The 12,366-nt window shown below is 51.4% G+C and overlaps 1 protein-coding gene across 11 annotated transcripts in view; it reads right to left on the bottom strand.

Moving 5' to 3' along the window:
• Positions 1-12,366, bottom strand: part of FNIP2 (folliculin interacting protein 2) — a 116,551-nt gene that overhangs the window by 58,075 nt on the left and 46,110 nt on the right. For all 11 annotated transcript variants that reach the window (XM_082461655.1, XM_082461647.1, XM_082461654.1 and 8 more), the window contains one exon: positions 1,080-1,206. In XM_082461655.1, the coding sequence (XP_082317781.1) occupies positions 1,080-1,206 (127 nt within the window). The remainder of the gene's footprint in view (positions 1-1,079; positions 1,207-12,366) is intronic.

The following is a 12,366-nucleotide window of genomic DNA, read 5'->3' as shown; positions in this document are numbered from 1 at the left end:
GGCTCCGAGGGATCGAGAGCTGCTCTGTCCCCACTTTACCCACCCTCAGACCCCCACGCCCCATACCACCACCACCAGCACTACGACCACCACCATCACCTCCGTCACCATCACCACCTCCATCACCTCCATCACCATCACCACCTCCATCACCACCTCCATCACCTCCGTCACCACCACCATCACCTCCGCCACTGCCACCATCACCTCCATCACCATCACGTCCATCACCATCACCACCACCATCACTTTCATCACCATCACCTCCATCACCACCATCACCGTCACCGCCACCATCACCTCCATCACCATCACCTCCATCATCACCTCCGTCACTGCCACCATCACCTCCATCACCATCACCTCCATCACCATCACCTCCGTCACCGCCACCATCACCTCCATCACCATCACCTCCATCACCACCACCATCACCTCTGTCACCGCCACCATCACCTCCATCACCATCACCTCCATCACCATCACCTCCATCACCATCGCCACCTCCATCACCATCACCACCACCATCACTTCCATCATCATCACCTCCACCATCACCACCACTACTACCCCCACACCACCCTCCACTATAAAAAGGAAATAAAACTTCCCTGGTCAAACAGGCTTGGGTTGCAGGCCCTTCTGCAGACGACAGTGCATGTTAGCACCCTGCAGCCCCGTGGCAAGGAAAGCTCTCCACTTTTGTCTAACCCAGTGCTATATGTATCACCTCTCACTACCTATGGGTAATACCAGACCTTCCCTTCAGGCGAACGCTTCATGAATCTCAGCATTCTCAGTTTTCCCATTAACGGCACACACTTGGCGTCAGAATCCTCCCGGATTGCAACTTACCAGCACATTCGCTTCTGGTGACATCTAAAGTACGATGCTTAGCATGTGCACGATGACTTGCTAACAGTCTCACCTGTGTATATTAGTAAGAACGCAAATGGGGCGGGCGGAGGGACCTCTGCCCGTGGTTCCTCTGAACCACTAACGGCACCATGCGATTCAGCCCAAAGAGCGGGCAATGCGCTAACAAACACAAAGGAGGAAAGCAAATCCATGTTTCCTACCTGAGTTGCCACCTCCTCAATCTTGTGAACAGCTTTAGAATCAAACAAGACTTGTCTGCCTCTCCTTTCACAGTCCTGGTAAACTATCAGGCGAATCTCGTTCAGGTCCAACTCCGAACAGGACCAACTGTGGATTCACAAGAGAGAAAGAAGTCGTGTTAGCGGCGACGCTCGGGATGGTCGTGGAGAGACAAGTCTCCCAGCCGGCGTGCGTCTGCACACGGAAGCCCCAGTGTGCGGAAGGCGCGATCCCCACAGGCCTGGGCACATGGCCCTGTCCGTGGACTCCGATGGGCCAGTGCCCATGACCAAGGCTGGGAAGGCTCCTGAGATGATAAACCACTGGATAGAAAGCTCCTCCTTCCAAAGCAACTTTGGGCAGAGACGTCAGGCAGGAGCGGCCAGGGCTGTGCAGGGAGCTGAACCCGGCGCCTGGGTTCTGGGGGCGTCACAGCTGAGGTCGGAGGCCCTGGAGCGTTCACGTCTCTGCGCCATCGGGCCAGGAATCTGCAGCCAGTCAGGAGAGCCCTCGCTTTTCCTCTCCCACCCACCCAGGCTCAGGACAAACAGAGGGGGATCACATCTCCTGAAACTTAGTCTTTTCTTGTATCATGGTTGGTCTGACACGGAAGTTTGGAAAACCAAGTGCATCACGGTACAGCGTCTGAATTGCTGACAATGACCATCAGCAATAAAGCCAACCCAAAGCCACTGGGACAAAACTGCTCCGAACACAGGTTCGTTCTCGAGCACCAAGTGAAATCAGGACGCGAGGACTAAGAAAGGGCAACCGTCAACATGCACTGCTTTGGGCATCTTCAGTTATGTGTCTGTTAACCGGTCAGCACAGATCTGAGCGCCTGCTGTGTAACAGTCACTGTGCTCGAAGCTAGAGACTGAGCAGCTGTTTAACTAAGCAGACTTGGTCCCTGCCCTCAGGGAGGACACAGTTCAGTGCGGAACACTGGGCGAGTCGTCGTGGGTAACTACAGATGTCCAAGTGCAAGAAAGAAAAGGATGTGGTAAGACTCATATTTTCAGGTTTAAGCGGTGGCGGGGAGGGGCAGGGAAGTCCCTAGGATTTAAGGAAGCGACATTTAAGCATGACTTGAAGAAGCAGGAGTTAAGGAGAGGTAAAGTGTGGGAATGAAGAACACAGCAGGAAGAGGGAGGGACGGGGGAGATGCTCGAAGAGACGGGCAGAGGGAGACGGGGAGCTGCAGAGGGCGGTGGGCAGGTGGCAGCCGGGGCCAGCTCATCCCTGAGGGCAGCCGAGCAGGTGGGTAAACTCAGCCTGCGCTTTCCAGAGGTCAATTTGCAGCTCTAAGGAAAACAGGGCTGGGGCGGATTAAGACTAGAGCGGGAAGGCCAAGTAGAATTTACTCTTAAGAGTTTGGGCCCTTCAAACCAAGGCTAGAGTGACAGCAACCGAGGGGGAGGAGAGGGGGCAGGTGCCGGCGGCAGGTCCAGTGCGGATGGAGGCCAGCGGGTGCCAGGCGCTGCGAGCACAGAAGAGGAAGGTGGCGACAGATGGAGAGTCAGAGGACAGACAACATCACACTGTACAACTAAGAGATGGTGTAACAGAGTGAAGTCAGACACATGTGGATACAGACCCAGATCCTCTGAGATCCCGTTTCTCCATCAGCGCGACAGAAATATTAACACCAAGCTCACAAAGCTGCCGCAGGAATTAAATGAAAGTGCTTTACACAGCGGTTGACACAGGTAAGTGCTCCAAAATGCTAATAATTAGCTAAAGAACTGTTCCTGTTAACGATTTTTTAGAAACATCGCTACAGCATCTGGTCCCCAGCCACGAATTGCACATCACTGGTCCTTTCCTTTTCAGGCCGTGGTAGTTAACACTGAACACATGCTTTTCGGGGAGCAGATCTGTTGTCTTAAATCCTAGCCCCCAAAACATCAAGTTCTGGTTGCACCTTCTCAACAGCCTGTGCTCTAAGCTGCCAGGCCCAGCACCCTTGGTGCTAGTTTCGATACAACTCGGCAAGTTTGTTTCAGAAATTCTTTGTCTCCTGCTCTCGGTCCGGTCGGACACGTCCCCCTAACCCCACCTGGGCTGCGCAGCCGGGGCCTGTTTTTTGCCAGCACGAGCTGAGAGCTGACCTGAGGACCGGGTCACCAGAGGAAGTCGAGGGGAGCCGTCAGCCAGCCGTTCCCGGGGAGCACAGCCCCGGAGCCAGCTCTCTGCCACCCCAACCCGACAAGTCCCGAAGCCTGTGCCCGGAACCATGACATTTTACACCAGGTCATTAAAAACACCCTCTGCAATGACTAAAACACAGTACACAGGTCGAAGTCATTGACAGCGAAAAATCGACAAAGATTTAATGGCTTTTTGTTTTCATGCTCGATCTGTTTTGCCCCAACGATGACATTTTGTCAAAACAGCATTATCATTTACAAAGCACCTGCTCAGTCCTTACTTCTGAGGGCTAACGGTGACTCAATGCCGGTCAAACTGAGGACAGCCCCTCCGGAAGAGCTAAAATTTAATAATGATCACAACAGCCTATAAAACATTTCATGTTATTTTTCAATTTAAAAATATGAAAAAAAAGACATGGGAAAGGAAAACCACGTATGTCAGATGGTCCAACTTTTTGACCCGAATACTTTAAAAAGCATTTTCTAAAATACGAGGAAAACTCTATTCCCCTTCTTGCACATGAATAGCGTCACTGACTTAACACCTAACTGTAATTCTGGCGTCCCCCGTCTCTGACCTTAGTAGAGGAAGTCACAGTCAGTCACCCGGGACAGGACATGCAGGCGGTTAAACGATGCTTCTGCAGTAAGCAAGCTTGGGCCCCACCTGGGCTCTGGTCCCGCCGCGCGTCACGAGGACGACAGGCGCTCAGGTGCGGACGCCCAGCACGCTGCGGGCTCCTCCGTGCCACCCTCGAGTCCCCCGTGACCACAGCCATACACATTCCCTTCGTGCCCACGCTCACCCCAACCCCCAGCCACGGTTCCCGGAGCTCTGCTGAGGGCGATTCTCTGCAGGATTGCAAGAGGCTGAAGAACAAGCCTGGGGCCTTTGCCGTAAAATATCCCGCTACAGCTGTAAAGACACTTACTCTCATCAGAAACACCCTGTGTCTTGGCTTTTGTTGAAAGAGAGGGAAGAACACTGCCCCTGGCATCGGGGGACACGGCATTATTTGTCTACTTTATGGTCACAGCTGTACGACCTGAGGCACAGGAAAAGAAGATGGTGTGTCTACCTTTCCCTACTGTAAAATTTAAACAGAAGTACTTAGATAGACCCTTTCCAGTTTTAAAATTCCATGATGTGAAGATTTGCCCGGCTGGAACTAAACCAGATCTTACTTCTGGAACTGGTCATCAAGAGCGGGAAGCGAGGGACCAAAGTCTCAATCACTTACCTGAAAGGTGACAAGCAATAAGAGTTCAAATGATTTTAAGTAGAGAAAACAGAATTGTCTTTAAGGTAGATATAACCATGTGTTGCGGCTGAATTGTGTCCCCCCAGGCGAGATGTCCAGTTCCTGATTCCTGGTACCTGTGAATATGACCTTGTTTGGAAACAGGGCCTCTGCAGATGTCATCAAGGCGAGGCCATCCTAGATCAGGCTGGGCCCTGATCCAAGGACTGGTGTCTTCCTAAGAGGAGGGAAATCTGGACACAGACACAGACACATCTGGAAGATGGCTGTGTGATGTCAGGGGCAGAGATCAGAGCTGTGGGCTACAAGCCCAGGAAAGCCAAGGAATGCTGGCCCTCGGGGGGTAGGCGGTGGATACTACAAATAAGAAATGTCCTTATTCCTAAGGAACTTCAAGAGGCAGGCACGTGGGTAACCAGAGGAAACAAGAGGACAAGGCAGAGCGCAGCAAGCAGGAGAGGAAACAGGAGACGTCCCCGGGAGAAGCAGCGTCTGGGCTGGAAGGAGTGAAGGGTGGCCAGGCTCGGGCGTGCTGGCGAGCGGGAAGTCGCTGCAGGCCGAGGGCAGGGCACAGGCCCACGGCCGAGTGGCACGGCACCCAGGGCTGGGGCGGCTAGGCTAGGGCTCTTGCAGCAGGACCGCACAGAACTGGGAAGTTCAGGACTTCCGGAGCAGGACCCTGACTGCTACGTCAAGGAACGTGTGTCCGCTCCACAAGCAACGGGGTGTGTGCCATTCCAGCCTCCTGAGGGAGCGACTGACGCCATCAGACCTGTGCTAGGAGAGGACTGAAGCTGCCTGAGAAACCATCTTCTGGGAAATGGAGAGGGGCCCTGACCTGCGCACCCAGGGTCTCCAGGCCTCAAGCTGGCAAGGACCAGGCCGGGAGGTGTCAGGTTTGCTGCACTGATTTGTCCCCCGGGACCTGCAGGGTGGGCGTCTGATTCCTCCCCTGAATATCTGCAGGTAACAGGCTGGAAGTGGGCTCAGTACGTCCGGTGGAACCACGGTCTATGAGAGAAGAAGACCTCAAAATTTTTCTTCCTCTGGCTCTCATGCAAGGAAACAAAAATCGTCAAAGTCAAGCTCACGGGCGGAGTTGAAAGACGGTCTTGTGATCTGAGAATGTGAATGTTTAAAGAGTCAGGTATGATAGGGAACTTTAAATGGTCCAAAAAAAAGGAATATGGAACACCACAGAATCAACAAAACCAACAATGATCACAGCAAAGACTGGCAAACACCACCCATCCGCCCAGCAGCTCCAGGCCCTGGGTACGGCCGTGAGCAAACCACGGCCCCTGCTCCCGTGAACTCACTGCGCTCATGGCGACGTTTTCCCGCCATGAAAATAAAGCATCAGCGGGGTAGAGGAAAAAGGGAGGTTGTGCTTGAGATGGCGATCAGAGCTCACCCCGTCGGCACAAACGTGCCAGCACAAACGTGCGCTACTTCCCGCCCAGTAGCAAGCTATTTATTGCAAGAAAAAAAATTATGTAAGTACAGGGCAGTAACATATTTGGAATTCTTTGTTTCTTTTTTGCTAGGTTAGTAGCTCAGGAAGACGACTAACAGGAAAAGTAATTTGCAAATTAGCTGATTTGTCTTTCTTCCTCTATTTTGCACTGGTACAACTTCAGCTCCCCAGATTGCCCGGTTTTTAGTTTCAGAAGAGCTACATAAAAATTCACCTCTGAATTGCTGTCCTGGGGTCAAGAGCATAGTGAAAAGGTACTTAAAGGTTCAGATTCTCATCAGGAGCTTTAATACATAATACGAACCTAAAGGTACAGTTTTTAAACGATTCCAATTAAACGTACCCCGCTATCATTTTCCCTGAAGAAATTTATATTGGATATTGGCTACAACTTTTTTTGTCTTTAAGAAAGCAGGTGATAAATAAAGGTAAATGCTTTATTGCTTTTGTAAAAGCAATGTGGACTGAAAGAATCAATCCCCACTGTTGGCAGCCTGGCTTGGCAAGAGCGCTGTAACCGGAGCCCCAGTGACCGCGCCTGCATCCGGCCTGACCAGGTGCCATGAAAGACACCAGGAAGCGACATCAACGAGATCGGTGCCTACCTCAAAATGCTTACAACCCGACACGGAAGGGCCAACGCACAGACCAATCAGTAAATGCCACCGTCACGGGGATGGAGATAAACATCTACAGAAGGAAGGAGAGATCAAGTCCGCCTAGCAGGGGTGAAGCGTGGGGCGAAGTCACAGACGATGTGACACCCGGAAAACGGGTGACCCTCTCGGGTAGACTGAGCTCCCAACTCCAGCGTGGCCACTTTCACCCCAGGTGACTCTGGGAAGGCACCGACTCCAAAGCCCAGCTTTCCCCAAATGCAGCCCTTACCTGCCTCACCAGGCTGCTGGGAAAGACAGAGAATAAGGATGAAAGTACTTTCGTAACTGTAACGCAGACCGCAAGGGTGAGCTCAGATACGTGGTCCCTTAACTGAGATCCCTGGGTCCGAATGTTTCAGAATTCAGATTTTTTTTTTTTTTTTAATTTTAGAAAGAAGCTTATACCACATATTATATAACAGCTCCTTTAGGGCCTGAGGTGTAATCAAACCCCAACATCGAACAAATTAGAATCTCACCCGCCCAAGTGATGAATATTTATGCTAAACGATTATCAAGAGACTATAAATAGTCTTATAAATAGTTCAGGTCAGTTTCAACTCTTTTTCCAGAGGCTTTAGGATGTGGGGACTGTAGGGTAAGAGGTTGCTGCCCTGCCCAGTGTCCTGCTTGCTACGTCTGAGGGAAGGCCAGAAGTCCCGTCCACATCACCCCAGATGTGAGCGGTCCTAACGAGCTGGCGGTGGAGGCAGACGCGTAGGGGGGCCGCCGGCGGCTGGGAGCGCGGTTCCCGCCGAGACAGCGCTATGAATGGCCACGCCGGTCACAAGCTCAAACCACACAGCCTTCACGTAATATGTGCACACAGCAAAGACAGAACAGCATGAGTCACCACCCGGCCTGAGGTTTGGGAGCTACGAACAGGGAACTGTGAAACACCGAAGAGGAAAGGCAAGTCCCGTCCATCCTTCCTGAGCTCGGGGTGACGTCGGGTAGGACTCGGAAGCAGGTGGAGACTGTGTGGCGCTCCCGGTACCCACAGCCCCTGGCCGGGGCCAGGCCGCGTGCCAGACGCCCGGCCCCCTGCCTGGACGAGCATCTGGCCCCAGTGCCCCCTCCTCCGTAAGTGACGGACTGCGGCCACAATGACCTCCAAGGCCTCAGCCTTCCGAGTCTGACACAAACCATCTACTAGGTGTGCAGAGAACAACTCAGAACAGGTGACCCCAGCCAGGTACGAAGAGGACAGCCACCTTCGCGGACTGACTTCCATCCCTGAATGGTACCCCTCGCCTTCCTAGAGGGAGTCTGCACTGCGATACAGAAGCAGCACAAACACACCTCGAATCGACAGAGCGTTCAGAGACTGCTGGCGAAGTCTGAAGGGGAAAAGCGCCAGTTCTCTCGAGGCAAGGGTGACGCTGAGTGGGCAGGTGTCCCTGGGGGGCAGTGCACCAGGCAGGCTGCCGCCCCCGCGGGCTTCCCAGGTTCCGTTACAGTTATCAACAGGTTCTTCCCTTTCTCCTCTTTAAAAACTTACAGAATTTCTAAATGCGGCTCATATTTTCCAAAAGGGTTCCTTTAGTTCTTAAAAGAGCACTACTAATTCTTTTCTTGTATCTAGAAGCTAGAAACTACTTTTTTAAACAGCAGCTTTGCGATCCACCGCCACGCATGCATTAATTCCCTGAGCTAATTCTTTCACACTCTTGTCAGCATAACCCAAACCACCAACGTGCATCCCTGTATCCCAGGATGGCTGAGATGTAATTTTCACCCCTGCTCAAAGTTAACTTGCATCAACATGATTCCACAGCTTTTCCTGAAGGGAAGGTTTCCCATCCTCCCCTCCAGCCAGGGAAACTGTCTTACTCATAACAGGTAAGTGAATGAACTTCGAAGTAAATATTCAAGACATAGCCTTATACATGAGTTAATTCTAGATCCATTTAACTTGCACACAGATAAGGTAATAATTCTTTTTCCCTAGAGGTTTCTAGAGGTCAGTTTTTCTAGAGGTTTGCAGAGGTTAAAAGCATGATTCTCTCCATAAGATCTTTTGTTTGCTAAACGGGAACGTCAAAATAAGTAGAAGCTGTACCTGTCTTTGGTCGTAAAATATTATCCCTAGAAGAGATGGGTACAGGCGAGTGGGTGGGGGAGGAGTGGGAGCGCAGTGCTGCAGGGCAGGGGCCAAAATACGGAAAAAAGAGCGTGGGAAAGAGAGAGAGAGAGATGGGTACAAACACACACACTCACATACTCCTCGACCCAGCAATTCCACTTTAGGAATTAATCCGACAGATCAACTTACATCGGTCCAAGTTGATTACGCACAAAAAGGCATCCCCTGCAGCACCGTCTGGAGCAGCAAAGGACTGGAGCTAAGCGTCAGCATGGGATGGTACGTCCCTACAACGGGGTGCTACAAGGATACAGCCCCGAATGGGGAGCTCTCCTCATGTGATGACAGAATTCGCGCTAGGACATCACTTTAACTGGGAAAAAGAAGTATAAAACACTGTGTATAGAAAGCTACCATATGTATTTTTGAAAAGGAGACACAAGGAAAAAACTCTGGATGTTACTGTATTTGCACAGAGTATGTCTAGAAAGACACACAGCTGTAAGACGGGGGGCATCTGGAGCAGGAGGCTGGGTTGCTGGGAGAGAGAAGCAAGTGGGCCCCTCGTTCCAGGGCACAGGGAGAGGGCTTCCTGACACCACCTGATGCCCGTCTGCCAGGGCCGCAGAGCAAGGGAGCTGCAGGCTCGGGGCCGGGCAGCCTGCGTTGGCGCCCCAGCCCTGCCTCTTCCCAGCCGTGTGGCCTGGCAAGCACCCCGCTCTGTGTTCCTCGGCATCCCCACCTGCAGAATGGGGATGACAGTGGGACCCTCCTCATGCGCGCTGACTTGAGGGTTAACTGCAAAGTGCTTATCGCAGAGCCAGGAAGCCGGTGAGCGAGCTGCAGGTATTCACTGAGACTCTGCGGCTTTGGGGGCTTCCCTGGCGGTGCAGTGGTTAAGACTCTGAGCTTCCACTGCAGGGGCTGCGGGTTCGATCCCTAGTCGGGGAACTAAGATCCCGCCTACCCTCGGCACAGCCAAAAAATAAAAATTAAAAAGTTAAAAATAAAAAAGACACTGTGGCTTTTGAATATTTAACCATATGACTGTACTCTCTCTCAAAAAAGTAAAAATAAATAATGAAACTGAGGTATACAGCAGGAACACTCTTTCTTTAAATCCATCAGACTCAAGTATTGTCTTTTTTTTAAAATTTATTTTTATTTTTTTTTAACATCTTTATTGGAGCATAATTGCTCCACAATGGTGTGTTAGTTTCTGCTGTATAACAAAGTGAATCAGTTATACATATATCCCTATATCTCCTCCCTCTTGCGTCTCCCTCCCTCCCACCCTCCCTATCCCACCCCTCTAGGTGGTCACAAAGCACCGAGCTGATCTCCCTGTGCTAAGCCACTGCTTCCCACTAGCTATCTATTGTCTTAAGACAAACAACCTCAATGACAGTTTGCTCCAAGAAGCTTCTGAAGCTGAAGCCTGAGGCAGTGGGTGAACTCCCTCAGGGAAACGACCTTAATGAATTCAAGGCCTTCAGATTCGGTTACAAACCCGTAGTTCGGCCTTAGACTATGACATTTTCTGAGCTTCCTTCTCAGCGTCCATACACCACATTCTCCTGCCCTTTTCACCCCCTTGCTTCCCCCAAAGACAGGACAAAGTTTCTAAGAAAGTGACGCCCTTTCTCATTTATCCAACCTATTTACAGCTTTCAGTTTGTGATTACCATTCCAGGACTGTACTGAATTGATTTCCACCGTATTAAATAACTGTCCATTTTTAGTGCATCATCTCAGAGACTAGAGACACTAGTTCCAGAAGGCCTGCTGTCCGGGTGCAGGCAGGGAGGCTGGTGGTGAGAGCCACAGGGCGCCCAAGAAATACCCACCTAACTCCTTTCCAGAATGTACCTGAGCTGGCGTCCACAGATGCCCTGTGAGAGCTGGCACTACACCACCTATTTTGTGCAGAAGTTAGGAGACCTTAATAAGGTTGGAACCAGTAAGTGGCAAAGGCGGGACTTGAACCAATGTCTCCTGACCCCAAACTCTGCTCTCCCCGCGCTGCTGGGCCATCATCACGAGCAAACCACTCAGCGTTACACGCTCTGCATCCCAAGACCTCCCTCTGCGTTTCCGTCTCAGGGTTTAAAGAAACGCTACATTTGAAAAAGAAAAATGCTGATGATACAGTGTTAAGACTGAGAAACAGAACACGGGATTATGTACACAGTATGACCTCAATTGTGTAGAAAAAATGTGATCAAGCGCTTTTTGAAAAGTTCACAGAAACCTCAGCAACTCGTATCACAGACAGAGGATTAATCTCCCTCATAGATAAAGAACAACCAGAAATCAATAAAGGTTTGCAAACCAATGGAAAGGTGGGCAATGGATACAGATAGTTCACAGAAAAACAAAAATAAGATGGTCTTTAAACACAGGAAAAGATGCTCTCAGTCTTGCAAAGAGAAAAGCAAATTAAAGTCATGCCCCTATCAGACTGGCAAAGATCCAAAAGGTAAGACCGCCCACACGAGAGAAATGCAGGCAGAGGCGCAAATCGGTGCAAGTTCAGACGGAGGGTGACCGGTCACAGCTCTTAGAGTCACCAGTGTCGCTAACCTTGGAACTCCGATCCCGCTTCTGGAACTAAACAGACGCAAATGTGTGACTGTAGCATGTGTGCTAAAAGCAGAGAACTAGAAACAACTGGAGAGAACACGGGCGGGGCAAATTCAATCCCTCCTGCTCGATGCACCCAGCAGGACACCCGGGGGGGGAGAGCCGGTCCCACAGCCAGGTCCACACAGCGGGAGCAGACCCTGGGGCATGCTCTCCTCCTCCTGTGGAAGAAGGAAGGATACATATTTGTATTCGCTTACTTCCGCACCAAAGAAATGTAAAAAGATTCAGTTTAAGCAAATTGAGTTTTTAAAAAGTAGGAAGAGGAAGAAGAGTTCTGACCTCTGATTGCAAAACTCACAAGAATATTCGGCCCCCCCAGGTAAGAAGCGACCTTAGTTTATCAGGAGTGGGTTTTTGCTCCATTGGTTCTGAGAGGGAGTTCCAGACCTTGTGGTCCACGGCCAGCCACGGCCAGGAGTGGGATGAAGCCAACAAAACAAGGCCACGAGCTGGTCCCACACCTCCTAAGCTTGGCTTTTTAACTAAACGGCCAAGACGGTGGATGAGCTGGCCTGGAAATACCCGCCCTGGCTGGGTGGAGAAGACAGGCCTTGCAAAAGACAGCACTAGGTCACCGTCCTCCAGAGACCAGCAGTGGCACCTGAGGCCGGAACATGCGTGACCGCCGCGGAAAGGCCTGGCGGGTGGAGGGGGAGGAAGGGCTTGTGCTCCACGCGGGCCGCCACGAGGTCTCCGTGACTCCACGACGTCGGTGGGGAGGCCCCGAGCCACGCTGGCCAAGGGGGCTGGAGAAATGGCCCCCTGCCGCTTCTCACCCACCCGCCCGCCTGCACCAGGGGGACGCCTGGGACCTATGTCTGCTGTTCCCGGCATCCAAACTATCATCTCTTCATCCAAAAGAAAAAGTCCATATAAAATTTGTCCAGGAATCTTTATAACAGCACTGTTCACGAGACCCAAAACGTGGGAAAAACCACACGTCCCTCACTGGATAAATAAAATCCGGCCTAACCATTCAATCGAA

This window comes from Balaenoptera physalus, assembly GCF_965194825.1.
Source record: "Balaenoptera physalus genome assembly, chromosome: 5".
NCBI lineage: Eukaryota > Metazoa > Chordata > Mammalia > Artiodactyla > Balaenopteridae > Balaenoptera > Balaenoptera physalus.
Note: the sequence above shows the minus strand (reverse complement) of the source record. Positions and strands in the feature narration are given on the sequence as shown.